Source organism: Labrus bergylta, chromosome 12 (assembly GCF_963930695.1).
Source record: "Labrus bergylta chromosome 12, fLabBer1.1, whole genome shotgun sequence".
Lineage (NCBI taxonomy): Eukaryota > Metazoa > Chordata > Actinopteri > Labriformes > Labridae > Labrus > Labrus bergylta.
Window position 1 is genome coordinate 968274 of NC_089206.1, and position 25000 is coordinate 993273.

Genomic DNA, 25000 nt, shown 5'->3' on the forward strand with positions numbered 1-25000 from the left:
ACATCTCTAGGCCAAACAGCTGATTCTCTCTATCTCTCTCTGTCTGTCTCTCTCTCTCTATCTCCTCTCTCCCTCTCCCCTCTCTCTCTCTCTGTCTCTCTCCTCTCTCCCTCTCCTCTCTCTTTCTCTGTCTCTCCCTCTCTCTCTCTCCTCTCTCTGTCTCTCTCTCTCCTCTATCTCTCTCTCCCTCACTCTCTCTCTCTCTCTCCTCTCCCTCTCTCTCTCCTCTATCTCTCTCCCTCTCTCTCTCTCTCTCTCTTTCTCTCTCTCGCTCCCTCCCTCTTTCTCTCTCTCGCTCCCTCCCTCTTTCTCTCTCCTCTATCTCTCTCCTCTCTCTCTCCTCTCTCCCTCTCTCTCTCTGTGCAGGGGTTTCCAATTTGAGGCCTTCCTCTTCGTATCCTTTTCCTCCACCTCCTCCTCCACCTCCTCCCTTGATGCTCCCTCAGTTCGAGCCTCCTCCCAAACAGTCTAAGGCCCCGCCCACACAGCTCACCTGCAGCCTGTTAGAAGGTAAGCTTTGAGTGCTCCGACTCGATTCATTGGAAAAAATGACAAACGGCAAGCGAGTAGGTGTGCAGAGTGTCTGTTCTCTTCTCTTCATCAGCAGCAGGAGGAGGAGGAGGAGGAGGAGGAGGACCCCTCCCCGGACCTGCTCCACCTCCCCTACATTTGCATTCTGCCCTCTGCACACCGCCCGAGGTAACACACACACACACACACAAACAGACACACTCCCACAGGACGATAATGAGCGATATAATCAGTCTGACCATGTCGTCGTCCCTCAGCGCCCCCTGGTGGCGTCATGCAGCAGACTGATGTTCTGGTCATATGAAGAGCTGCATGATGGGACGAGTGGGTTCTCCCCCTCCCTGCAGGTCGGGGAGGGGGGGTTTGGAGTCGTGTACAAAGCGACTCTGAGGAGCACCTGCTGCGCTGTGAAGAGAATCAAACAGGTCAGCCAATCACAGTGCAGATCACACGATTCACTGAGGGGGGCGGGGCTACAGTAGGATTGATGTTGTTGTTGTTGTTGTAGGACTTTATGCGGGACTGGGATCACCTGAAGAAGAGTTTTCAAACTGAGGTGGAGAAACTGACGATGTGAGTTTAAATATTTGTCTTCATGAAGTGACTCGGTGAGAGCGGCGTGTACATCAGCTTCAGGATGACTGCGTGCATCCACTCATGGCGCCCTCGGTGTGAGCTGCTCACCGAGCTCAACTTTTTGTAACACCACCTCGCTCGCCAATGTCACTTCTCCCTCACCGACCTATCACAGTCTAGAAGAGGCGGGACTTATTATATCAGCTTTGTCAACAACAATGGCGGGAGAGAAAGTAATCTGACCCGCCTTTTCGAGGGAACGATTACAGGGGGGTGAGGGAGATGGGGTATCCTAGCAACAGTGACTCTGAAGCTGGGATTGCGAGCGCTGCATTGTAAAAGCAAAGATTCTACCGTGTGTGTGTGTGTGTGTGTGTGTGTGTGTGTGTGTGTGTGTGTGTGTGTGTGTGTGTGTGTGTGTGTGTGTGTGTGTGTGTGTGTGTGTGTGTGTGTGTGTGTGTGTGTGTGTGTGTGTGTGTGTGTGTGTGTGTGTGTGTGTGTGTGTGTGTGTGTGTGTGTGTGTGTGTGTGTGTGTGTGTGTGTGTGTGTGTGTGTGTGTGTGTGTGTGTGTGTGTCAGATTCAGACACCCAAACATCGTGGATCTGCTCGGCTTCAGCGAGGGACCGGAGTGTGTGTGTCTCATCTACAGCTACATGGAGAACAGATCACTGGACGACCAGCTGCACAATGTAACACATACACACACTCACACAGATACACCCTCACATACAGTCACACACTCTAATGCAGACGCTCACACAGATACACCCTCACATACACTCACACACTCTAATGCAGACGCTCACACAGATACACACACGCATATAGTTTTTTATGCCGTTATGTTTTAGAGATAGGACCGTGGGTAGAGTCAGAAACGTGGGTTTTCAAAGTTTACGAAGTTTGTGTGTGTGTGTTTCAGGAGAGTCGCTTCCTCTCCTGGTCGGAGAGAGTCAGTGTCGTTGAAGGAGCATCAAAGGCTCTGAAGTTCCTCCACTGCCCCCCCGAAAAACACATCACACTGATCCACGGGGACGTCAAGAGGTCAGTATGACATCACATGACATCATCCCCTGAGCCTCGTGCTAACACCTAACGTGTGTGTGTGTGTGTGTGTGTGTGTGTGTGTGTGTGTGTGTGTGTGTGTGTGTGTGTGTGTGTGTGTGTGTGTGTGTGTGTGTGTGTGTGTGTGTGTGTGTGTGTGTGTGTGTGTGTGTGTGTGTGTGTGTGTGTGTGTGTGTGTGTGTGTGTGTGTGTGTGTGTGTGTGTGTGTGTGTGTGTGTGTGTGTGTGCGCGCGCGCGTGTGTGTAGCTCAAACATCCTGTTGGACCGTCACATGGTGGCAAAGTTGGCAGACTTCGGCCTGGCTCGCTTTGCGCATCGTAGCCCGGCGGAGCGCTCGGCTGCTCAGACGGCGTCGATCGGTATGACGCAGACGGTTCGGGGCACGCTGGCGTACCTGCCCAACGAATACGTGAGGAACGGACAGCTGGGGACCGCTGTGGACGTCTACAGCTTCGGAGTGGTGAGCCACCGCAAGGCCTGATGGGAAATGTAGTATGTTAGTTTAACACAGACTACAATGATGGTGACGACGTCTGTGTGTGTTTCAGGTGCTGTTGGAGGTCCTGACGGGTCGGCGAGCCATGGAGCGAGGCAGGACGTCAGCAGAGACATACCTGGTCAGAACACACACACACACACACACACACACACACACACACACACACACACACACACACTCGACCAATGTCTGCCACCAGGTACCAATCTGATGAACCAATCACACGCCTCCCTGTCTCCCTTTCTACCCCATGCATGCACCTGGCCACACTCAAAGCGATGAGCTGAGGTGCCGCTTCTGGAGAAACGGCGCTCTTGCATGAGTGGCTTTTGAGGGAGCACGGGGGGGGGGGGGCACTGAGGGAATGCTACCGTCAAAATCATGCTAGTTTTTGAAAATTAGCAACCCTGCCTTTAAGTTAGTTTGGAAATTACGCTCTACTAGTTAAGATGAACCTCACGTCTCCATGGTAACCAAACAATGACAGAACTTAAGTTACAAACTAACTAGTTTACATGTTGAACTTGAAGCTGGGTCCAGTCCTGGTGCCATGTAAAGGGATCTAAAGGTTCCTGTGTTTGGTCTGCAGAAGGACCTGGTGGTGGAGGTGGAGGACAGTCCGGCTGGTTCTTGTGCAGCAGAGTGGAGGAAACAGCTGGACCACCGGCTGATCTCAGGTCAGTGTGTGTGTCGGTGTGTCTGTGCTTGGGAATGAAAATATCCCTTGCGATAGTTTTTGTTTGTGATTGTGTGTGTGTGTGTGTGTTTGTTCCTGATACCTGCAGCTGTTGTGTCTGTGTCGTCCTGCAGGGGGTGCTGCAGAGCCTGTTGGCCACATGGAGATGGTGTTTCTGGCCTGCGAGTGTCTTGATGAGAACAGGAAGAAGAGACCGAAAATGGAGAAGGTGAGACAGAGAGTGTTTTCTGTTTATTTAAAGAAAACAAACTCTGCTTCTGTTTTATTTCTGTGTTAGTGGCTGCGTCTGTCCTCAGTTATAAATGAGCACATATAATCATGGAATGAGAGAATAAAGTGAGAGGAAACTGTCACACTCTTGTCTGAGCGTGTCTTGCGAGTAGATGGAGCCTCATAGTGAGGTTGGTTGGTAAACACCGTGCAGCCTGAGAGGGGGGCGCTGGCATCTCTTCATAGTAATCTTTTTAGAAGTTGCGGCAAAATCCGTTGTAGAAGACGCACTTTTAATCCCTTTTTTTTCCATCTAAAAAGTCGTCTGTATCCTTTATACCGCTGCGACCAATATACCAGTATAAAATCCAAAAACAGGAGACCACAAATGCAGTGAGAGACCCCCCCCCCCCCCCCCCCCAGAAAACAGAACGAGACTTATATACCAGTGCACTTATATTTTACGGTAGCATGTGGAGTTCCTCAGGGCTCCTGTTTTGATCCTCCTCTGTTCCTCCTCTCAGGTGTTTGCCAAACTTCAGGACATCCACAGCCGTGTGAGGGACAGCCGTGTGAGGCACAGCTGCTCCTCCGCCTCCCTACTTCATCACCCTCATCTTCAACCCCCCTCCCTCCCCAGACCCCCCCACTCTCTGGACTCCAGTGTGGAAGCTCTGTCCCAACAAATGTCCAAAGTGGGACCGCTGGAGGACACGTACCAGCCTTCCATGTCCTCCTCTTCCTCCTCCTCCTCCTCCTTCTGCTCTCTCACCCGCCCTGACCCGCTACACTCATCCTCCTCCCTCCCCTCATTCTCCTCCTCCTCCTCCCTCCCCTCCTCATCCTCCTCCTCTTCCCTACCCCCCTGCTCCGCGTCCTTCATCGGTCCCTGTGAGACCGATGAGAGTCGAGGTTTTTCACAGTATGACCTCCGCTCCCCGTGCAGATCCAATGGGACCAGTTCCAGATCTCTGTCTCCATCCACCAGAGACCAGAATCTCCATCCAACAAGGCCCTCAGAGTCCCAGTTCAATCAGCCGTCCATCCCCACCGAGAACCAGTACAACTCCCCCACCCGCCCCGGCTGCAGCAGGGACAGTTCAGGGGTTCTCACCGGGGGGGGCGCCACAGCAGATCTGTATGGAGTCCCAGGAAGCCTCTCTCCTGTGGGGTCCTTGCAGTCATTGTCTCCGGGGCCCCCAGGTACACAGACAGATCGACATGTTAGCTTAGCGTGGAGCATCTCTGCCTTAAGAACAAACAGGGGGCGCTCTTTACAAGCTAACGGACAAAGCTAACAGTAGCATGCTAATCTGTAAATATGAAGTACAGTCAAAACACATTTCCCAGAAATAACAGTCAAACTGAACTCAAATGACTAAAAGTTACAAATAACATTTACTAAATAATGTTTAATAATTCACAATTATTACCAGAAGCTTTTATTTTGAAAAGGTGTTGCCAAATGGAAAACACAAGAATATCGTACTGCAGCTTTATAATTACTGCATTCTACTTAAAACTATCGTACATGTAAAAAAAAAAAAAAAAAAAACGGGTCCTAAATACCACACTGAACGGTAAAACTACGCCCTGCACGCCACATTTACTTAAATAAACAAGCAAAGGAACAAAATATTAAAGTGTAGATTGTTTGCGGACTGCTCCGCCTTCAGCCGCTGTAGCTGAGCTCGTAGCATCTTTCTCTACAGGTTCCATAACGAGCCGCAGACGTGAGCAGGGCATCAGGTGACGATTTGATTGGCAGGCAGAGCCTGGCAGCAGAGGGGTGGGCGTGTCAGTCAGGTGCTGATGTGATTGGTTGCTCTTAATTGACAAACAGTGTTTGGTTGAGGAGACATTTGGCCTTTTCTGCAGTTGTTCATGGTACAAATACGATCGTTATCGTACATGTTGCAACACTGTTCTGTAATCCGACTGTTTCTCAGAATCTGAATCTGGGTTTATTGCCAAGTACATTTAAACATACAAGGAATTTGACTTGGTGTGTTGGTGCTAAACAATTAATAAGGAAATAAAGCAGAACTAGCAACAACTTAAATAATACAGAATAAGAAGATATTACAATATAGAAAATAGAATTTAAAAATGTAAAATATATAACATAAAAAATTAAAATAAAAAGCACAAAATGTACAAAAGGTGTAATGTAGGAGCTGTGCAGTGGACTATGTGGAAAAAGGAAAAATCTTAATGTGTGTAACTCCTCACAGAGTGCATGTAAGAAAGATACATTTTCTTTTCTGAATTTGAGTTTTATTCTGATGTCCTGATGAAAAGTGTGTAAAAGTAGCTTCACACAGTGACAGTTTAGACTCTTAACATTCAACATTTGAACTTTGACCCAAGTGTTATAATAGGTGATAATGTGACCTTTGACCTGTGTGCTCAGTGGTAATCAACCCCATTAAAGAGCGTTTCCTGCAGAAGAAGAGTCAGTACGACGAGGGAAGGATCCGAACCCCCGAACTGCTGTCAGCCGACGACCTTTGTACGCAAACGCCACGTTTACAACTCACCTGTTTATAACGCATCTACAACATGTGTTTATTACACTTCTATGACTTGTGTTTGATTTGGACCTCCTCTGTTGCCGTCTTGTGTTTCCTCAGATGAAGGGCGGAGTTCTGAGGAGGGGAGAGGACCAGAGGAGAGCGACGAGCTGGATTACCTTCCAGTGGCTAAACACACCTGAGCCCAACACGCCTCTCATGACGAGTTAGTGTTAGTTCAAACCACCAGCAGTCCATAGAGCTCTATGAGAGCAGAGTCTGACACGCAGGTACAATGTGAATCCTCTCCACACCTGCAGGAGGGAATCAGGTGTTTCACCTCAGTTGTCTGATTCTGATAATAATGAAAAAGTATTGGATCAGAGTGTCACGCTCAGCCTCTCGTTTTATTTAAACTCTTTCTTCATGTTTTAACATTTCACTGAACACACTGAGGAGACATAAACGTTCTTCATGATGATCTGTTTACAGCTTCTGTTGAGTACTTCCTTTAACTTTAATCATTAACACTGAGCTGTCAATCTGAGGAGGATCAGTTTATCAGCAGCTTCCTGCCGTCGTCATTTCACTCTTTCCTTTCACAGCATGTGTCCCTCTCGTCCTGTTTAAGTCTTTTCTCTGTTATTTATAATGGTGCATATCCCATAATATCCTCCATGGTTTGTAATAAACAGCCATGGTTCCTTGCTGCAGTGTCTCTGACCCTGAACGCACCATGACACAAACAAGCTGACCCGATGATTCTGTTTTCTATTTATTATCATCTCATCTCTATCATCTTAAATACCAAATAATGGATGAAGAGCTGTGATATCAATCTGTGTCTGTACAATCAATAATAAATCATTTCTATACTGTACGTAAGTGTTCTTGTTTTCACTTCACTAACACAGTAGTAGGTGGCAGTAGCTCAGACTGTAGGGACCTGGGTTGGGAACTGGAGGGTCATGGTTCAAGATCAAAATATGGAAGTTGGTGTGGTGGCTGGAGAGGCCAGGGCACTTCAAAATAAAACACAATAGACAAACTAGCCTCATCAAAATTCATCACTCATCAGAAGCAAATTTACATGTATACTTTTCCTCTTACGACCTGGACACAGAAATAAATAGATGTGTAAATGTAAAAATATGGAAATAAATTAATAACTCAATGTGGAAATGTATGCATTGATACATATATAACTGTAGAAATACGCTAATAAATGAATAAATACATGAAAAAATATATAAATAGCCTTTTTCATTAACAAAGTGTATTTATTATTTATTGATTGATGTATTGTTTTCAGCATTTATATATTTATTGATGCATTTATTTAATTATTTATTTATACATTAATGTATGCATTTCTCCCAACATTTATTTATTTATACTTTAGTAATTTTTTGTCCCTCATATTAATTAAGTGATTTAAAACATTGCATGTTTCACTCATAGACTGTAAATATTACAGTTTATTATTATTATTACGGTTTCACTCTGACTGTAAATATTACAGTTTGTTACTATTATTATTATGGTTTCACTATATAACTGTAAATATTACAGTTTATTATTATTATTATGGTTTCACTATATAACTGTAAATATTACAGTTTATTATTATTATTATTATGGTTTCACTATATAACTAAATATTACAGTTTATTATTATTATTATTACGGTTTCACTATATAACTAAATATTACAGTTTATTATTATTATTATTATTATGGTTTCACTATATAACTGTAAATATTACAGTTTATTATTATTATTATTATGGTTTCACTATATAACTGTAGATATTACAGTTTATTATTATTATTATTATGGTTTCACTATATAACTGTAGATATTAGTTTATTATTATTATTATTATCATTATTATGGTTTCACTATATAACTGTAAATATTACAGTTTATTATTATTATTATTATTATGGTTTCACTATATAACTAAATATTACAGTTTATTATTATTATTATTATTACGGTTTCACTATATAACTGTAAATATTACAGTTTATTATTATTATTATTATTATGGTTTCACTATATAACTGTAAATATTACCGTTTGTTATTATTATTATTATGGTTTCACTATATAACTGTAGATATTACAGTTTATTATTATTATTATTATTACAGTTTCACTATATAACTGTAAATATTACAGTTTATTATTATTATTATTATTATTATTATTATTCCGGGTTCACTCTCTGGCGCCCTCTGCTGGATCAGCTGTCTGTTAGCAGTTAGCCACCTAGCCGCCCGGCCTCTCTGTGTTTTGTTTGGTTGCTGTTAGCAGCAAGATGGCGGCTCCCTGCCCGGCGCTCACACCCTGACTTCTGCACATTAAACTCCAGCTCTCCGCCTCCACAGTGCTCCGTCACACTGATGCATGGAGAAGCCGTTAATCTTATTTTCCTGCTGGCTCGGCGTAGCGTTCCCGGTTCTGCGTGTTATTCGTTCGTTTTCCCCCAGACTGCGCGTCGCTTCACCCGGGCTAAGATGGCGGACGCTGCGCTGCAGTGCCGCGGCTAACGACCAGCACACTGACCGCTCCCCCGCAGACTGCACCACCACAGGAGGCTTCTGATTCAACCTGTCTGACTTAAATCTGTCTGATAGACAACAGACAAGAGAGGGAAACTGTCCGGGGAAGTGCGAGGCAGCAACATAACAGACAAACACTTAAAGGCAGCCGGCTGCTTAGCATCGGGAGCTAGCTGACAGGCTAATGCTAACCCCGCTGTTAGCAGGCCGGAACTGATTTTAAACTTTGACGAACTCTGAACTGAATTTGGAGAATTAGTTTCTCACTGAGGAACGAGAGAAACACACACAAACACACACACACAGAAACACACACACACACAGTGAGGCGTCATGGAAGCCGAGCCCGGGACCCCCGCGGTGCTGCAGCCCCGGTGGAAGCGCGTCCTGGGCTGGAGCGGCCCGGTGCCGCGGCCCCGACACGGACACCGGGCCGTCAACATCAAGGAGCTGATGGTCGTGTTCGGAGGAGGGAACGAGGGGATCGTGGACGAACTGCACGTCTACAACACAGGTACGTGTTTACCTGTTGTGTTTATATTTAATGGATTAAGATAATTAATGTGTCAACAGATAAACACGGAGAGACGCTAGCCGTGCTAACAGAAAGCTAAGTGCTACATAGCTTATCTTACTAAACAGCTAATATATATAAATAAAAATGCTAACAGCTGATATATATAAATAAATACTAACAGCTGTTATAGATAATTTGGGCTTTTAATTCAGTGGATGTGTTTGAAACTGAAGATAAACGTTAACACGTCACTGGAGCTCAGGACAGGATGTTAGCACCGCGGGGCTAAATTAGCTTTCTGCTACTGGAGCTAACTTTAGCCTTTTTTTTTTAGCCACCGCATGCTAACGGGATTAGCCGCGGAGCTAACGCAGCGGCTCCGGCTGTAACACAGAAAGAAATGGCGCGTTTTTTACTGAAAACACTGCTGACGTCACAGTGACACGCCCCTCTGCTGCATTATAACGGATAGAAACAACAAAGAGCCGTGAAGTACAACACACCGAAAAGATAAGGAGTTAATAATCAAACATGGTTTCTTTTGTTATTTTATTAAATCACTGTCTTATGGTTGTTTTTTATTGTTATTATATTATTAATTGTTATTATTTTACTCCTTCTTTTTTTTTTTTTTACTACTGCTACTAGGACACCCAATTTTGTTGTAAATAGATTTGAGCTTCTTTTCTGGTTTTCAGGCCACTCAAAGCGCTTTAACACCACATGTCACACCTACACATAACCACCCTGATGGTAGAGGCTGCTGTGTAAAGTGTCTACCAGTATTTACTAATCCATTCACATCACATTCATAAGCCGTCACAGCAGCGGGAGCAACTCTGGGTTAAGAGTCTTCTCAAAGTACACACCAGAGTTGTGGCTGCTGGAGCTGGGGATTGAACCCCCAACTTCCCGGTTTAGGGATGACCGACTGTACCACTGTACCACAGGGGCGGCTCTGTGTCCAGACAAAGTAGATGATTACATAAAGTAAAAATCAGCGCTGGTCATTCTACGGCTGTTTTTAAGTGACTGTTGTCATAGAGTCGCTTTTATTTTCAGCATTTGGAATCGCTTCATCCAATTGAATGCATCAACATCTACTTGAAGACTTTTCTGTTGTCGTAGCTCATCTCTTTAAACGTTTAATAAACAACCGCAACAATGAGAAGAAGAAAAACAAGTCAGAGTTTTGACTTCAGGGGGCGTTCCTGATGTCAGATGAAGCTCAAGCGGCAGCAGATAGCTACAGAAACAGAGAGTTATAGCTAATATATGCACACTTTATAATGGGTTAATTAACTGCACTTCAGTGTTAAAACTATATTATTGTTGGAGCGTTGGTGGCGCAGTTAGTGCGTGCGCCCCATGTATGGAGGCTGTAGTCCTCCAAGCGGGCGGTCCAGGTTCAATCCACCTGTGGCTCCTTTCCCACATGTCATTTCCCACTCTCTCTCTCTCCCTGATTTCCAACTGTTCTATCTCTCCATTAAAGGCACAAAAAGCCCGAAAAATAAATATTTAGGAAACTATACTATTATTTTCTGTATTTCAATATATCGCAGAAAGAAAATATATCCCAGTTTAAGTTTGGTTTTTTTCCATATCGTGCTGCCCTGGTTCAGTGACTTTACATCGATTCTATTCAGCTTCACTTTGAAGGAACTGTGCCTTCAAGTGTAGATGGACTTGTAGAAGCTCTGTCAAATACTCTACTCTTCTGAACTTTATTTACACAATGTTTCCCCACTTTTTGTTTATTGCGACATGCGCTGCTGCTGCCCTCTTGGCCAGGTCACCTTTGTGAAAGAGCTCTTGATCTCAGTGGGTTAATTACCTGGTTAAAGGTTAAATAACTTTTCACAAGTGTTAATTCTTGCTTATGTTGAGTATGTTGAACTGCAGTATTACGAGACTTCTTTATAGAAATCTAAAAGTTCTTTAAATTTGTGGACTAAATTTATTTTTGGATTAGAATAATCTGGAAGACGTTTGTGTGATGGTTTAAAGAGTACTTTAAAAACATTAACCTGTAAACTGTCGTAACTTGATGCCCCCTCTCCCCCCCAGCTACTAACCAGTGGTTCATCCCGGCTGTTCGGGGTGACGTCCCCCCCGGCTGTGCTGCTTACGGCTTCGTGTGCGATGGGACGAGGCTGCTGGTGTTTGGAGGGATGGTGGAGTATGGGAAGTACAGCAGCGACCTGTACGAGCTGCAGGTCAGTCTTTATGAAACATGTCCTGGATTCTTCTTCTCTGAATTCTAAGATGAATAATTAGGACAATATGTACAAACTACTTCCTGTTGTGTCTTCAGGCGAGCCGCTGGGAGTGGAAACGTCTGAAGGCCAAGGCTCCAAAGAACGGCCCGCCCCCCTGCCCCCGCCTCGGACACAGCTTCTCTCTGATTGGAAGCAGCTGCTACCTGTTTGGAGGACTGGCCAATGACAGCGAAGACCCTAAAAATAACATCCCAAGGTAAAGAAAACATCCCCAGCCCCGTGTACCTGCACCACTTCCTGTTGGATGCAAACAGCTGCTCTTTAACCGTCTCACCTGTCCTCTCCAGGTACCTGAACGACCTGTACTGTCTGGAGCTGCGGCCGGGCTCCAGCGTGGTCGGCTGGGAGATCCCTCCGACCTCGGGTCAGCCCCCGCCCCCAAGAGAGAGCCACACCGCCGTGGTGACAAGTGGCCGCGGGAACAACAGACTCATCATCTACGGAGGCATGAGCGGCTGCAGGCTGGGAGACCTGTGGGTGCTGCACATAGGTGAGACAGGTGCACATTGTCAGAGGCCATGCTTTTCTCCATGATTTAGATTTTCTTTATAAAATGTAACCAAATATTGGGATGCAGGTAGCCGAGTGGTTAGTTTGCTCCAAGAGCCCCAGAAGTCACATACACACCCATTCTAAAAAGCCTGTAGCCTATTGATCGGTTTGTTTCTGATGATGTCACAGACTCTCTGACATGGAGTAAACCGACCCTCAATGGAACCGCACCCCTTCCCAGAAGCCTTCACTCTGCCACCACCATCAACAACAAGTAATACTACACAAAAGTACTACACACATATATTACACACAGACAGTACAAAGGCAGCTCTCACCTGACACTACTGACTAACTGTCTGTCTGTGGTCAGGATGTACGTGTTTGGAGGTTGGGTTCCTCTGGTGATGGATGATGTGAAGGTGGCGACTCATGAGAAGGAGTGGAAGTGTACCAACTCACTGGCCTGCCTCAACCTTGGTACACACACACACACACACACACCTGAACACACATATTCACACTGCTGTCCACCTGTCTGACCACCTGTCTGTCTGCCTGCAGATACGATGTGTTGGGAGACGGTGCTGATGGACAGTCTGGAGGAGAACGTCCCGAGAGCTCGCGCCGGTCACTGCAGCGTGGCCATCAACTCCAGACTGTACATCTGGAGCGGCAGGGACGGATACAGGAAGGCCTGGAACAACCAGGTGTGCTGCAAGGACCTCTGGTACCTGGAGACAGGTGAGTGAGACAGCTGACAGACAGCAGAGCAGTACCTGTGTGTCCCACCTGTGTGTCTCACCTTTCTGTCTCACCTGTTCTGTCCTCAGAGCGTCCCTGCGCCCCCTCCCGGGTCCAGCTGGTTCGGGCTAACACGTCGTCTTTGGAGGTGAGCTGGGGCCCGTCTCAGACCGCCGACACCTACGTGCTGCAGCTACAGAAGTATGACATTCCTGCCACACCTGCTGTCACCTCATCTGCCGCTAGCACCGCCCCCAACCTTGTCCCAACAGCCACACCTGTAGCGAGCTTCTCAAACAGCCCCTCCCCCGTCGCCACGACATTAGCCAACCAGTCTGGCATCACACTGCTGCCCTCCCACACCGCCTCTGTTCCTGCAAGCCCATTGGCTGCCGCAGCCAAAGCCCCAGGTGAGTAACACACTTCTCCAGGTAGATGTAGGTAGTTTGATCTGAGTTTTTCTCACCTGTGACCTTTTTCACCTTTTCTGTAGCAGTCCTGAAGGTGGCAGCTCCAGGAGTAGGGGGCGGAGCCTCTTTCGTTACTGTGAGGCAGGCCGCACCTAAATCTCCAGTCGCCGTGACGACACTTCCTGCAGGTGTTCGTATGGTCGTACCTGCCCAGGCTGGTCAAGCGACGGTAAAAAAAAAACCTCCTCATTATTTCTAACTCGTGGTCCTCTGACGTTTTGTGCACATTTATCAAAACAGGAAGTTTGCTCAGTCATCATGGAGACTGATGCAGTGTCTCCATGGCAACTGAGGATCTCCAGCTGCTGAAAGCTCCTGAAAAAAATATCCCGGGCCCAACTCTTTAATTCATTGTTTTCCCTCCTCCTGCCTCCCGTCTGCTCTCAGTCACAAGGGGGCAGTCCGCAGATGAGCGGCATGGCGGCATTGGCGGCCGCCGCTGCAGCGACTCAGAAGATCCCTCCCTCCACGGCAATGCTGAACGTCCCTGCGGGAGCAACGCTTGTAAAGACTGTGTCTGTGAGTCCAGGAACCAAACAGGGCACCCCCGTTACCATGGTAACAACACTATATACTGTATCAAACTGAACACTATGTTTAGGGAACAGGCATAAACACAGTTATCAGACAAACAGGAAGTGAGTCATCAGCAGGGGAGGAATAGACACACTTTGATCTCAAAACATAATCAAAGCCCGCCCCCTTCAGTACAACCTGTCAATCATCTTAGCACAAACCTGTCTCCTCTCACCTGTTGCAGGTAACAAACCCAGCCACCCGCATCCTGAAGACTGCTGCTGCTCAGGTGGGCGTGTCCTCTGGAGTCTCCACCTCCGGCACCCCCGGCAGACCGATCATCACCGTGCATAAATCGGGCACAGTGACCGTCTCCCAACAGGCTCAAGTGGTCACCACAATGGTGGGGGGAGTCACAAAGACCATCACACTGGTCAACAGTTCACTGGGAGGAGGCGGGTCTCTGGTGAGTATTGTGAAGGCGCCTTTACAGCAAAACAATTTAAAAAAAATGGAAACAAATCTCACTTTCTGTCTGTGTCAGATCGGTAACCTTGGTAACCTCGGTAACCTTGGGAAGATGGTGGTCCAGACTAAACAAGTGCAGAGTGGAGCGGCGACTGGTCAGACTGTGAGCAGCCCCCTCACACAGTTCCTGCAGGTACAGGCTGAACCTCACATTAACCCTGCCCCGTAAGATCCAGCATACACATTAACCCCACCCCCCTCTCTGTGTGTCAGACGAAAGGCTCCCTCCCACCAGGAACCATCCTGAAGCTGGTGACGTCGGCTGACGGGAAGCAGACGACCCTCCTCAGCACCGCGCAGGCCGGATCCCCCAAATCCACAATCCTCGGCGTAGCCCCGGGAACAGGCACAAAACCAGGAGCCACTATCATCAAGACCATCCCTATGTCTGCTCTGCAGGGGGGGGCAGGTACTCAAACACACACCTGCACACACCTGACATGCTTTATTTCAAACGGGATGACTAACAGTAAAGCTCCTCCTCCCCTGCAGGTGCCAACAGTCCATATACAATCTTCACCACCAAGATGGTCACAGCAGGAAGTGCCGGAAAAATTCTCACAACCGTCCCGAAGATCGGCTCAGGAGGCCAGCAGGGACTCACACAGGTAACACACCTGATCACAAGTAACACACCTGTATACAGGTAACACATCTGACCACAGGTAACACATCTGACCACAGGTAACACACCTGACCACAGGTAACACACTTGACCACAGGTAACACACTTGACCACAGGTAATACACTTGACCACAGGTAATACACCTGATAACAATTAACACACCTGACAACAATTAACACACCTGACCACAATTAACACACCTGACCACAATTAACACACCTGACCACAGGTAACACACCTGACAATAATTAACACACCTGACCACAGCTAACGCACCTGACAATAATTAACACACCTGACCACAGGTAACACACCTGACAATAATTAACACACCTGACCACAGGTAACACACCTGACAATAATTAACACACCTGACCACAGGTAACGCACCTGACTACAGGTAACGCACCTGACAACAATTAACGCACCTGACCACAGGTAACACACCTGACAATAATTAACGCACCTAACCACAGGTAACGCACCTGACCACAGGTAACGTACCTGACTACAGGTAACGCACCTGACAACAATTAACGCACCTGAACACAGGTAACACACCTGACCACAGGTAACACACCTTACAACATTTAATGCACCTGACCACAGGTAACACACCTGAACACAAGTAACGCACCTGACCACAATTCACACACCTGACCTCAGGAAACACACCTGACTACAGGTAACACACCTGACCACAAATAACACACCTGACCACAGGTAACTCACCTGACCACAGGTAACTCACCTGACCACAGGTAACACATCTGACCACAGGTAACACATCTGACCACAGGTAACACATCTGACCACAGGTAACACACCTGAACACAATTAACACACCTGACCACAGGTAACACACCTGAACACAGGTAACACACCTGACCACAATTAACGCACCTGAACACAGGTAACACACCTGACCACAATTAACGCACCTGAACACAGGTAACACACCTGTCCACTATTAACACAACTGACCACAGGTAACACACCTGACCACAGGTAACGCACCTGACAACATTTAACGTACCTGACAACATTTAACGCACCTGACCACAGGTAACGCACCTGAACACAGGTAACACACCTGACAACAATTCACACACCTGACCTCAGGAAACACACCTGACTACAGGTAACACACCTGACCACAAATAACACACCTGACCACAGGTAACTCACCTGACCACAGGTAACACACCTGACCACAGGTAACAGACCTGACTACAGGTAACACACCAGACCACAGGTAACACACCTGACTACAGGTAATACGTATGCAAGTCATATATATAATACTAACTGTTGTTTTTTTCCTGTGTGTTAAGGTGGTGTTGAAAGGAGCTCCGGGGACGCCAGGTACAATCCTGAGGACTGTACCTATGGGCGGAGTCAGACTAGTGTCACCTGGAGCTGTTGGCGCCAAACCCAATGTGACCACACTGGTTGTCAAGGGAACCTCAGGTAAACCCTGGTTACACGTCAAGTACTCTCCATTTCAGCTGCAACACACCTGAGCTGACCCTGTGTGTGTGTGTTTGTGTGTGTGTGTATGTTTGTGTGTGTATCAGGTGTGTCCAGTCTGGGGACTGTAACGGGAAGTATCTCCACCGCAAAACCAGGAGGAGTTGTTACCTCCTCCCTGGCAACGCCCATCACCACCCTAGCAACCATTGCCACACTTGCTGGCAAGGTCACAGCTACAACAGCTGGACCCAAACAGGTAACTGAAGACTGAAAACACACACCTGAGTGACTCATGTTGTGTAGTTCTGTAGTAATAATGCAGTATTGTGTGCACAGGTGACTCTGATCACAACTCCAAGTGGAGCGGAGTCTCTGGTCCAGGATCTACCCGTCTCCATCATGGCGTCCCCGACTTCAGAAGAACCTGGAAGTACTACAAGCACCACGACAACTACATCCAGTACTGCGGGAGGAGAGAGTGGAGAGACTACAGGTAACACAGGTACACAAACCAGTACTGCACATTCTGCTTATTATTCAATGCACTGCAGTGTTTCTGATGATGTCACTGATGATGTCACTGATGATGCTGCAGTGACGTTGGTGTGCTCCAACCCGCCTTGTGAGACCCATGAAACTGGCACCACCAACACTGCCACAGTCGCCACAGCAGCCATGGGCGGTAACAACAGAGAATGCTCCAACCCGCCGTGTGAGATGCACGAAACGGGGACGACCAACACCGCCACGACCGCCTCGGCCAGCATGAACCAACTGCCACAGGTGAGCTCACACTCAGGTGTTTAGACAGGAAGACTTATTATGAGGTAACAAATAGTGTGCTCAGCTCCTCCCCTTTCTTCCTCAGGTGAGCTCCAACCTGGCTGCTCCTGTCAGTCAGATTGCAGGGAACACCTGCTCCAACCCGCCCTGTGAGACCCACGAGACCGGGACCACCAACACTGCCACCACAGCGGGGGCGGGAGGACTCACACAGGTGAGACAACACCTGTCATGTTTGCACTTATTGCCTCTGATTTGTTAAAAAGGAGTGTAGACTGAACTCCAAATGTATCTGTCTGCAGGTTTGTTCGAACCCCCCCTGTGAGACTCATGAGACCGGGACCACCAACACCGCCACCACGGCAGGGACAGGTGGACTCACACAGGTGAGACAACCACTGGCAAACCTTTTTTTATGGCCTCTGATTAGTTGATCTTGAGTGTAGACTGAGCTCTGTTGTATCTGCCTGCAGGTTTGTTCAAACCCCCCCTGTGAGACCCACGAGACCGGGACCACCAACACTGCCACCACGGCGGGGACAGGTGGACTCTCACAGGTGAGACAACCACTGACAGGTTTGCTCTGATGGCTTCTGATTAGTCGAACACGAGTGTAGACTGAGCTCTGTTGTATCTGCCTGCAGGTTTGTTCGAACCCCCCCTGTGAGACCCACGAGACCGGGACCACCAACACTGCCACCACAGCCACAGGTAACCTGCTCGCACACCTGAGGTCTCACCTGGACAATAAAAATGTTCTGTCTTAAAGAAGTTGTCCATTCACATCACTTTCCTGTCCTCTGTCTGCAGCTCAGCAGGGTGAAGACTCCACAGACCCCTCCTCCTCCTCTGACCCCCCTGCACCGGCCCCCTCCACAGCAAGCCAGAGTAGAGCTGTTACCACGGTTACACAGTCCACACCCACCCCCGGACCATCTATACCTGTAAGCATGCTCACACACACACACACACATGCGCTCACCGACACACCTTCACCATATCTGATGTCCCATGATCCTCTTTGTTCGCAGGAGATCTCCTCATTGGTTGGAGAGGGCAGGGCTGAGTCGTCTGAGGCGGAGGCTGTTGCCATGGTAACTGGATCAGCAGAAGATGGGGAGGAGCCTATGCAGACTGACAGCCAACCGGGGCATGTGATGCCAACGGTGTTACAGGTTCATATGGAGGACAGTGAGGCGGCACAGGTACACACACACACAGAAACACACACACACACACAGACACACACACACACACACACACACACACAGTGGTCTAACCAATCGGCTGGTTTCTCTCAGATGACCTCAGACGGCGGTCTTCCTCATGAGCTGATGTCATCAGAGGGGGATGGAGGGGAGGGTACGACGACCCTGATGGTGACGGGACTCACCGCGGATCAGCTGGCCGTAACCACGGGAACAGACGACGCTGTACAGCAGGCGACAATTCAGGCCGTGCTGCAGGCGGCGGGACACATGGGTGAGTTTTCTTTATATGAACACCAGGGGGCTCTACTGAGACCTGAACCCTGGTAAACAGGTCGACTACAGACCAGTACACACTGCACCTTACCACCACCTGTGTGTGTTTGTGTGTGTGTGTCTCACTCTCTCTCTCTTTCTGAAGGTGAGGATCAGCCCATAGTTCTGACTCAGCAGGATCTGGCGGTTCTGGTACAGCAGCAGCTTCAGGGCATCCACAACCAACCTGAACCTGAACCTGAACCTGAACCTGAGCCCAGCAGCCTGCCCACAGGTACACATGCAGACCCACACACACACACACACACACACACACACCTGAACAGGTGAACCATGTGCTCCTGAACACAGATGGTTTCAGGTGCATCTGTGGTTCTGGACTTTTATTTTGAAGGTTATAATCTGAAGAGACACTTTGGGTTTATTCTGAGCTACAATTACGTTTTAAGAACCCGTACAGTCTGGTGGGTACGGCGCACTTTTAACACGTATTTTACATCGAAATAGCGGGATGCTTCCAATGTACAAGTTTATACCGCAAAGCATGCTGGGATACTCGATGACACGGACTAGGCTGGAGTTTTTATAATGATTTATCTGTCAGTAATAACAATAATGAGTGTTGAGGTTCTGCTGTGTGATTGTTGTCACTTGTCAGCTGTTAAATAAAGTTTTTGTTTATTTCCCAGAGGGCCTTGCTCCAGCAGACAGCCTGAATGACCCCGCCGCAGAGAGTAACGGACACGAGCTGACATCATCAGCTGTGACCAGCGCCGTGGCCCGATTGGCCAGTACATTTGGCCCCAGCCCTCAGCTGACTGCCAGCCCGGTTAAGATTCAAACAGCCGCGCTGCCCGCAGAGGTTACCAACGGCAACCCCGCTCCTGCAGGGGTGAGAGACCCCGCTCGCTAACCGCATGCTAACAATACATATGAAGAACATGATCGTTTGCTAACAGCATTATGCTAACTGTGTGTAGAAGCCGACCGTGGTGATGAGGTCATCAGTGAAGGACAGTCAGTGGTATGACGTCGGCATCGTCAAGGTGACCAACATGGTGGTGACACATTACTACGTCCCCTACGGAGAAAACATGGCCGACGTAAGAAACACACACACACACACACACACACACACACACACACACACACACACACACTGGTTCATTATCACTCATGTTTTGATGGCGTGCACCTGCAGGATGACTCAGGCGTGGTACCTGACTACAGTCAAATGAAGAAGGTGGAGCTTCAGCCGGGCACGGCGTATAAGTTTCGTGTGGCGGGGATAAATATCTGCGGCCGCGGAGCCTTCTCGGAGGTGTCGGCTTTTAAAACGTGTTTGCCTGGTTTCCCCGGAGCGCCCTGCGCCATCAAGATCAGCAAGGTGAGCTCCCTTCCTGTTTGTGATGTTTGAAGTTTTTGCTCAGCTTGGTTACCATGGAAACCACACCAACTGTGATGTTATGAGGACCTGTGTGTGTGTGTGTGTGTGTGTGTGTGTGTGTGTGTGTGTGTGTGTCTTTGAAAAACAGAGAATGCTGGGTAATGTAGTCCCCTCAGTACCTACTATCAGCTGTTTACTGTTTAGTACCTACTGTTCAGTAGGCAGATATTTGTTCCTACTTCTTCTGATTCATTCAGTAAGGAAGTGACGTCATTTACGTTTCCCAAACCGGCCGCATTCACCCGTTTAAAAAAAAAAAAAATTTTGTTTATCTTTATTCAAGAAGAGTAATGCACATATACAGTCAGGTAAACAAAAAACAATATCACAATGTAAATCAAGTAAAAGATTAAATAACTAAATAACATACAGTACATAAAGAACAAATGAAAGACAGTAATATACAGAATATAAAATAAACCAATAAAGACGCTTTTAAATAGTTGATTTGGAGGCACACGTGACGTGATGATTTACGTTTAATTTTGCACAGCATTGAGGGTAAAATACAATTCATTTCCTGAAAGCACGCATCTGATCCATACTGCATGAAACCTGGAAGTTAGTATCCATACTGAAATGTTCAGTATACTGAGGTGGACCCAAAAAATGACCACTGAATGACCACGAGGGTTCAGTATACTGAAACTACATACTGAATAGTACGTACTGTAACAATTCAGAAAGGGCCCGTGTCTTTAAAAAACAGAATGAATGCTGGGTAATGTAGTCCCCTCAGCCTGCTCTAACTTGCTTCTCTCTGATTGTGTTGCTGTAGAACATGGACGGGGCTCAGCTCACCTGGGAGCCTCCTGCCGTCACCTCAGGTAAGATCACTGAGTACTCGGTGTACCTGGCCATCCAGTCCAGCCAGGCGAGCTCGGCCTCAGGTTCTGGTCCGGCCCAGCTGGCCTTCATGAGGGTGTACTGCGGCGTCAGCCCGTCCTGTCTGGTCCAGGCCTCCAGCCTCGCCAACGCCCACATCGACCACACCACCAAACCCGCCATCATCTTCCGCATCGCCGCACGCAATCAGAAGGGCTACGGCCCCGCCACGCAGGTCAGGTGGTTACAAGGTGAGTCAACGGGGGTTGTTATGATACCACAATTTAAAATCACGATATCGATACCTGCTTGGGAAGAATTGTAGACGATGATGTTAATTCTGTGTGTGTGTGTGTGTGTGTGTGTGTGTGTCTGTGTGTGTGTGTGTGTGTGTGTGTGTGTGTGTCTGTGTGTGTGTGTGTGTGTGTGTGTGTGTGTGTGTGTGTGTGTGTGTGTGTGTGTGTAGAGAGCAGTAAAGAAGCTAAACCAGCTGTGAAGAGAGCCGGCGTGTCTCCTGATTAGTAAGAACAAATTCTCTTCTCTCACACAAACAGGAAACTTTATTTATTTTTAGTGTAACATCTTTTAGTTTAATTTCACTTAGTGATTATTTTTTTCATTTATTTATTACAAACATCAATAAAACTGAACTTATCTTAAACTGCAGATGTTTTTTACCAAGCGTCCGCTCTTATCAAGCCTCATTTCAAATATTAAAAATGTGATATCAAAATGTAACGCTTCCTTAAACATCCACAAAAATCTGAGTGAAAACAAACATTCATAACTTTTAGAAAACTGAGACAAAAACTACTCAATTTCCCAGCCTGTGTGGGCGTGGCAGCTCGCGTTCTGATTGGCTTTGATGGTTTTGCGAGCGATGCTTTGTTTCGATGGTTCTCTGTGTGATCGGGACCTTAGAAGCTTTTAGTGGATTTGAGTTTCTGGAGGCTTTAAAGAAACGACAACGTCAGAGCTTTGATCATATTAATACGTTATAACAAGAATCAGAGTTTTAGATTTCCTGTAAATGGAAGGTGATGTAACGTCATGCTAGCTGTTGCCCAAAGGTTAAACAAACCTCTTTATATATGAAGACCGTTTTTATTTTTTATTGAAATGTTTTTCTTCTTCTGCTCCGTCTCTTATCCTTTTCTTCTTCTCACCTGCAGTAAACCTGTCGGACCAAAGAAGTTCAAAACCGACCAATAGGAGGAGCTGATGTGAAGCTGAGGACTCTGATTGGTTACTGTTGTCTTAAGCTCCACCCTGCGTCTGGTTATCATGTCAACAGGATGGAGGCGGGGACTCCTTGAGAGTTTCCTGTCCCTTGGGAGACAGATTAAAAAAAAAAAAGACTTGTAGGATATCTGTACATTATCGACCAGTCAGAAACTGTTTTACTTTGTTGTCATGGAGACGGCGAGGGCTGGAGTCACATGTTCGGCTAAAAAGGAAAAACAATAAAGTTTGAGTTTATTAAATGTAGATGTAGCTAGCCCTCCCTAACCCAGAGTTCAGGATAGAGGTCAAAGGTCACAGTGCTAACAGTGGGTGGGGCCTCTGCAGAAGGGGGCGGGGTTTAAACCAGCTTATTGTAAATTATTTTCTGTCCCATTAAAATATGATTTTTTTTATATAAACGTCTGAAAAAAAGTTTATTCTAATTCTCTGGTTTCTGTTATTTCTTCTGTGGTCATTCTTCTGATTTTTTTTTCTTCTGTTGATGGAGTCGTCCCTGTGCGACGGAGCTCAGCCATTGGTCAGTTTGTTTGAGATTTTTCAGCTATTGGGAATGAGACCTGTTTGTGAATATTCTCTGGAACAATAAAGTTTTTTAGAGCATTTTTTTACCGACTGTCTGGAGTCCACTTCCTGTCTCCAAACGTCTGAAGAGATTTTTATATTGAGTTCAAGAAGAAAATAAGTTTGAGTTTGTCAAATGAAACGGGTTCTGATTTGATTCATAGAAACTTCACCTGCAGCTGTTAAATTTATTAAATGGCTTTTGAAAAATGGAGAGAGGTTAGAACACAGAAAGGTTTACAGACCCATGCAGAGCTGGATAAACACTGAAGCTTCAGAGTCCACCACATGGGAGACAGCTCTCTATGATGTTTAGAATTTAGACTGCAGTACCCATTTTAAACACTAGGGGTCAGAGTTACATGTAAATCTGTTTAGTCTCTCCTGCTTTGAACAAATTTAGTTTGAAAATAATGAAAGGCCATCTCAGATTAAAGTTAATAAAGCCCGGGCTATGGATTGACGTTTTATGGTAAATATTAAGGTCATGTGGCATCAAGTTGAGTAAATCCATAAAGAATATCCCCCACCTTAATAAAATATATCAATTCAATTCAATTCAAAAAACTTTATTTGTCCCCGGGGGCAATTCAAAGACACACAGAGCAGTAAATTAACAACAGTGCAAGTAAACAAAACATTATAACCTAAATAGAAAGTGTCAATTTAAATACAACTTAAAGCTTAAACTTAACTTAAAAATACAAAATATAAAAGAGTAGATATAAGTGGACAGTGATCGGACTAACAGATGTAAACAGAACTATGTGCAGTAAAGGAGAAATAAATAAATATATACAGAGCTATGTGCAGGTAGGCAAATACTAAATGATAAGTTATTAAAGTGCATGGGGAATAATGGAACAACAGAACTAATATAAACAATATAACTGTAAAGGTAAGAATTAGATAAATAAAGTGACCGTAGTGATGGATAAGAAACATCAGGAATAAATTAACCAGAACTGTATGAATACTGATATAGAATAAAGTGATGTAGTGATGGATATGAATTATATTCAGTAAACTTCTATAAATAATTTTCCTTTAATTTAGATAAAATCAGTTTTTTTTTTTAATCATTAAATTTAGCCTGATTTGATCGATCAGCTGATTGGTCAGCAGTCTTTGTGTGCGTGCAGGAACGTGCGCGGGGCCGCGGCGCAGTGCACGCGCAGCTTGGTGCTGATGGAGCTGCTGTGTGAGAGAGGAGACACGCGGCCGTATCGATGAGGAGGAGGAGGATGAAGAGCGGATCACATCATCGATCCGCGCTGATCAGCTGTTCGATCCTCGAGAGGGGAGCTGCACGAGGCGACAATCGGCGTCATCAGTCATCGATCAACGTCATCGATCACACCTGACGTGTCGCGTGAGCCGCAGAGAGAGAGAGAGACAAGCAGCTGATCCGCGGGACTCTGCGGGTTCTGGACCATGTGAGCCTGCGGGTTCGATCCCCGCCAGAGGTCCGGAGGGAACTCCGCAGGTGGTCCAGGTAAGAGAGGCTTCACGCGCCCATATAGTGAGGCATCTCCCGCGCACACACACTTACACATTCACACACACACACACAGGACTACATCCAAAAGATTCTGTTTCCTTTTTGATCCGGTCCCACGGGGAGGAGTTACCGGGCAGGATCAGTCAGGTGAATGACCCGGATGTCTTGTATTGTTGTTGTTCTCGTGTCAGGAGGAGGCTGGCTGCAGGTGCTCAGTAATCAGCTGATCGATCAGTTTGACGTTAAGAATCGATCAGCCTTGTTTTTGTTATGGCTGTCCCCGCCCTGCGCCACGTGCCTGCTGCGCGTGCGTGTGTCCGTGTGTGCGCGTGCGCGTGTTTATTAAAGGTCCATAAAAACAGACCACAGACGTGTGTGTGTGTGTGTGTGTGTGTGTGTGTTTGACTGTGTGAGTGTGTGTGTGTGTGTGTGTGTGTGTGTGTGTGTGTGTGGAGTGTGTGTCAGTGTGTGTCTGTGAGTGTGTGTGAGTGTGTGTGTGTGTGTGTGTGAGTGTGTGAGAGTTTGTGAGTGTGTGTGTGTGTGTGTGTGTTTGACTGTGTGAGAGTTTGTGAGTGTGTGTGTGTGTGTGTGTGTGTGTGTGTGTGTGTGTGTGTCTGTGTGTGTCTGTGTGTGTCTGTGAGTGTGTGTGTGTGTGTGTGTGTGTGTGTGTCTGTGTCTGTGTGTGTGTGAGTGTGTGTTGTGGGATGTCTCACCTGTTCTCTGATGAGACAGGACCTCAGTCAGGATGAGCTCTGATGTCACTTTAACAGGATGCTTACAAACTATTTGTATTAACATTATAATCTTTCATATTATTATTATTGTTGTTGTTATTGTTGGTTTATG

General features: G+C 46.7%; 3 protein-coding genes across 7 annotated transcripts in view; all 3 read left to right on the forward strand.

Annotated features, from left to right (window-relative positions):
- Positions 1-6972, forward strand: part of irak1 (interleukin-1 receptor-associated kinase 1) — a 17246-nt gene extending 10274 nt beyond the window's left edge. The window contains exons 3-15 of one of the 3 annotated variants that reach the window (XM_065960953.1): positions 367-510; positions 605-699; positions 789-956; positions 1040-1104; positions 1686-1797; positions 2031-2152; positions 2420-2633; positions 2722-2790; positions 3262-3349; positions 3483-3577; positions 4104-4782; positions 5993-6091; positions 6213-6972. In XM_065960953.1, coding sequence (XP_065817025.1) covers positions 367-510; positions 605-699; positions 789-956; positions 1040-1104; positions 1686-1797; positions 2031-2152; positions 2420-2633; positions 2722-2790; positions 3262-3349; positions 3483-3577; positions 4104-4782; positions 5993-6091; positions 6213-6295 — 2033 coding nt within the window. In that variant the 3' untranslated portion in view covers positions 6296-6972. The remainder of the gene's footprint in view (positions 1-366; positions 511-604; positions 700-788; positions 957-1039; positions 1105-1685; positions 1798-2030; positions 2153-2419; positions 2634-2721; positions 2791-3261; positions 3350-3482; positions 3578-4103; positions 4783-5992; positions 6092-6212) is intronic. The other 2 variants (XM_065960954.1, XM_065960955.1) reach the window with 2 other exon arrangements.
- Positions 6973-8387: 1415 nt separating this feature from the next.
- Positions 8388-22705, forward strand: hcfc1b (host cell factor C1b). Of its 2 annotated transcripts, XM_020658270.3 has the most exons (32): positions 8388-9174; positions 11248-11396; positions 11495-11655; positions 11747-11949; positions 12141-12225; positions 12325-12431; positions 12516-12695; positions 12785-13105; positions 13189-13334; positions 13553-13723; positions 13926-14147; positions 14226-14342; positions 14423-14618; positions 14702-14817; positions 16170-16305; positions 16413-16564; positions 16645-16810; positions 16904-17091; positions 17177-17305; positions 17394-17477; positions 17565-17648; positions 17736-17802; positions 17902-18035; positions 18123-18296; positions 18393-18573; positions 18721-18849; positions 19265-19467; positions 19556-19678; positions 19777-19962; positions 20801-21098; positions 21314-21368; positions 22020-22705. In XM_020658270.3, exons 1-32 carry the CDS (start codon positions 8994-8996, stop codon positions 22057-22059), a joined length of 4884 nt encoding a protein of 1627 aa, XP_020513926.2. In that variant the 5' UTR covers positions 8388-8993; the 3' UTR covers positions 22060-22705. The 2 variants fall into 2 exon arrangements, with proteins under 2 accessions (XP_020513926.2, XP_065817427.1); XM_065961355.1 differs by having other exon boundaries at positions 13926-14342.
- Positions 22706-23503: 798 nt separating this feature from the next.
- Positions 23504-25000, forward strand: part of ccdc120a (coiled-coil domain containing 120a) — a 21097-nt gene continuing 19600 nt past the window's right edge. Inside the window, exon 1 of one of the 2 annotated variants that reach the window (XM_029282255.2) lies at positions 23504-24148. The gene's annotated coding sequence lies outside the window, so the exon portion shown is untranslated. The remainder of the gene's footprint in view (positions 24149-25000) is intronic. The other variant, XM_020658268.3, reaches the window with a different exon arrangement.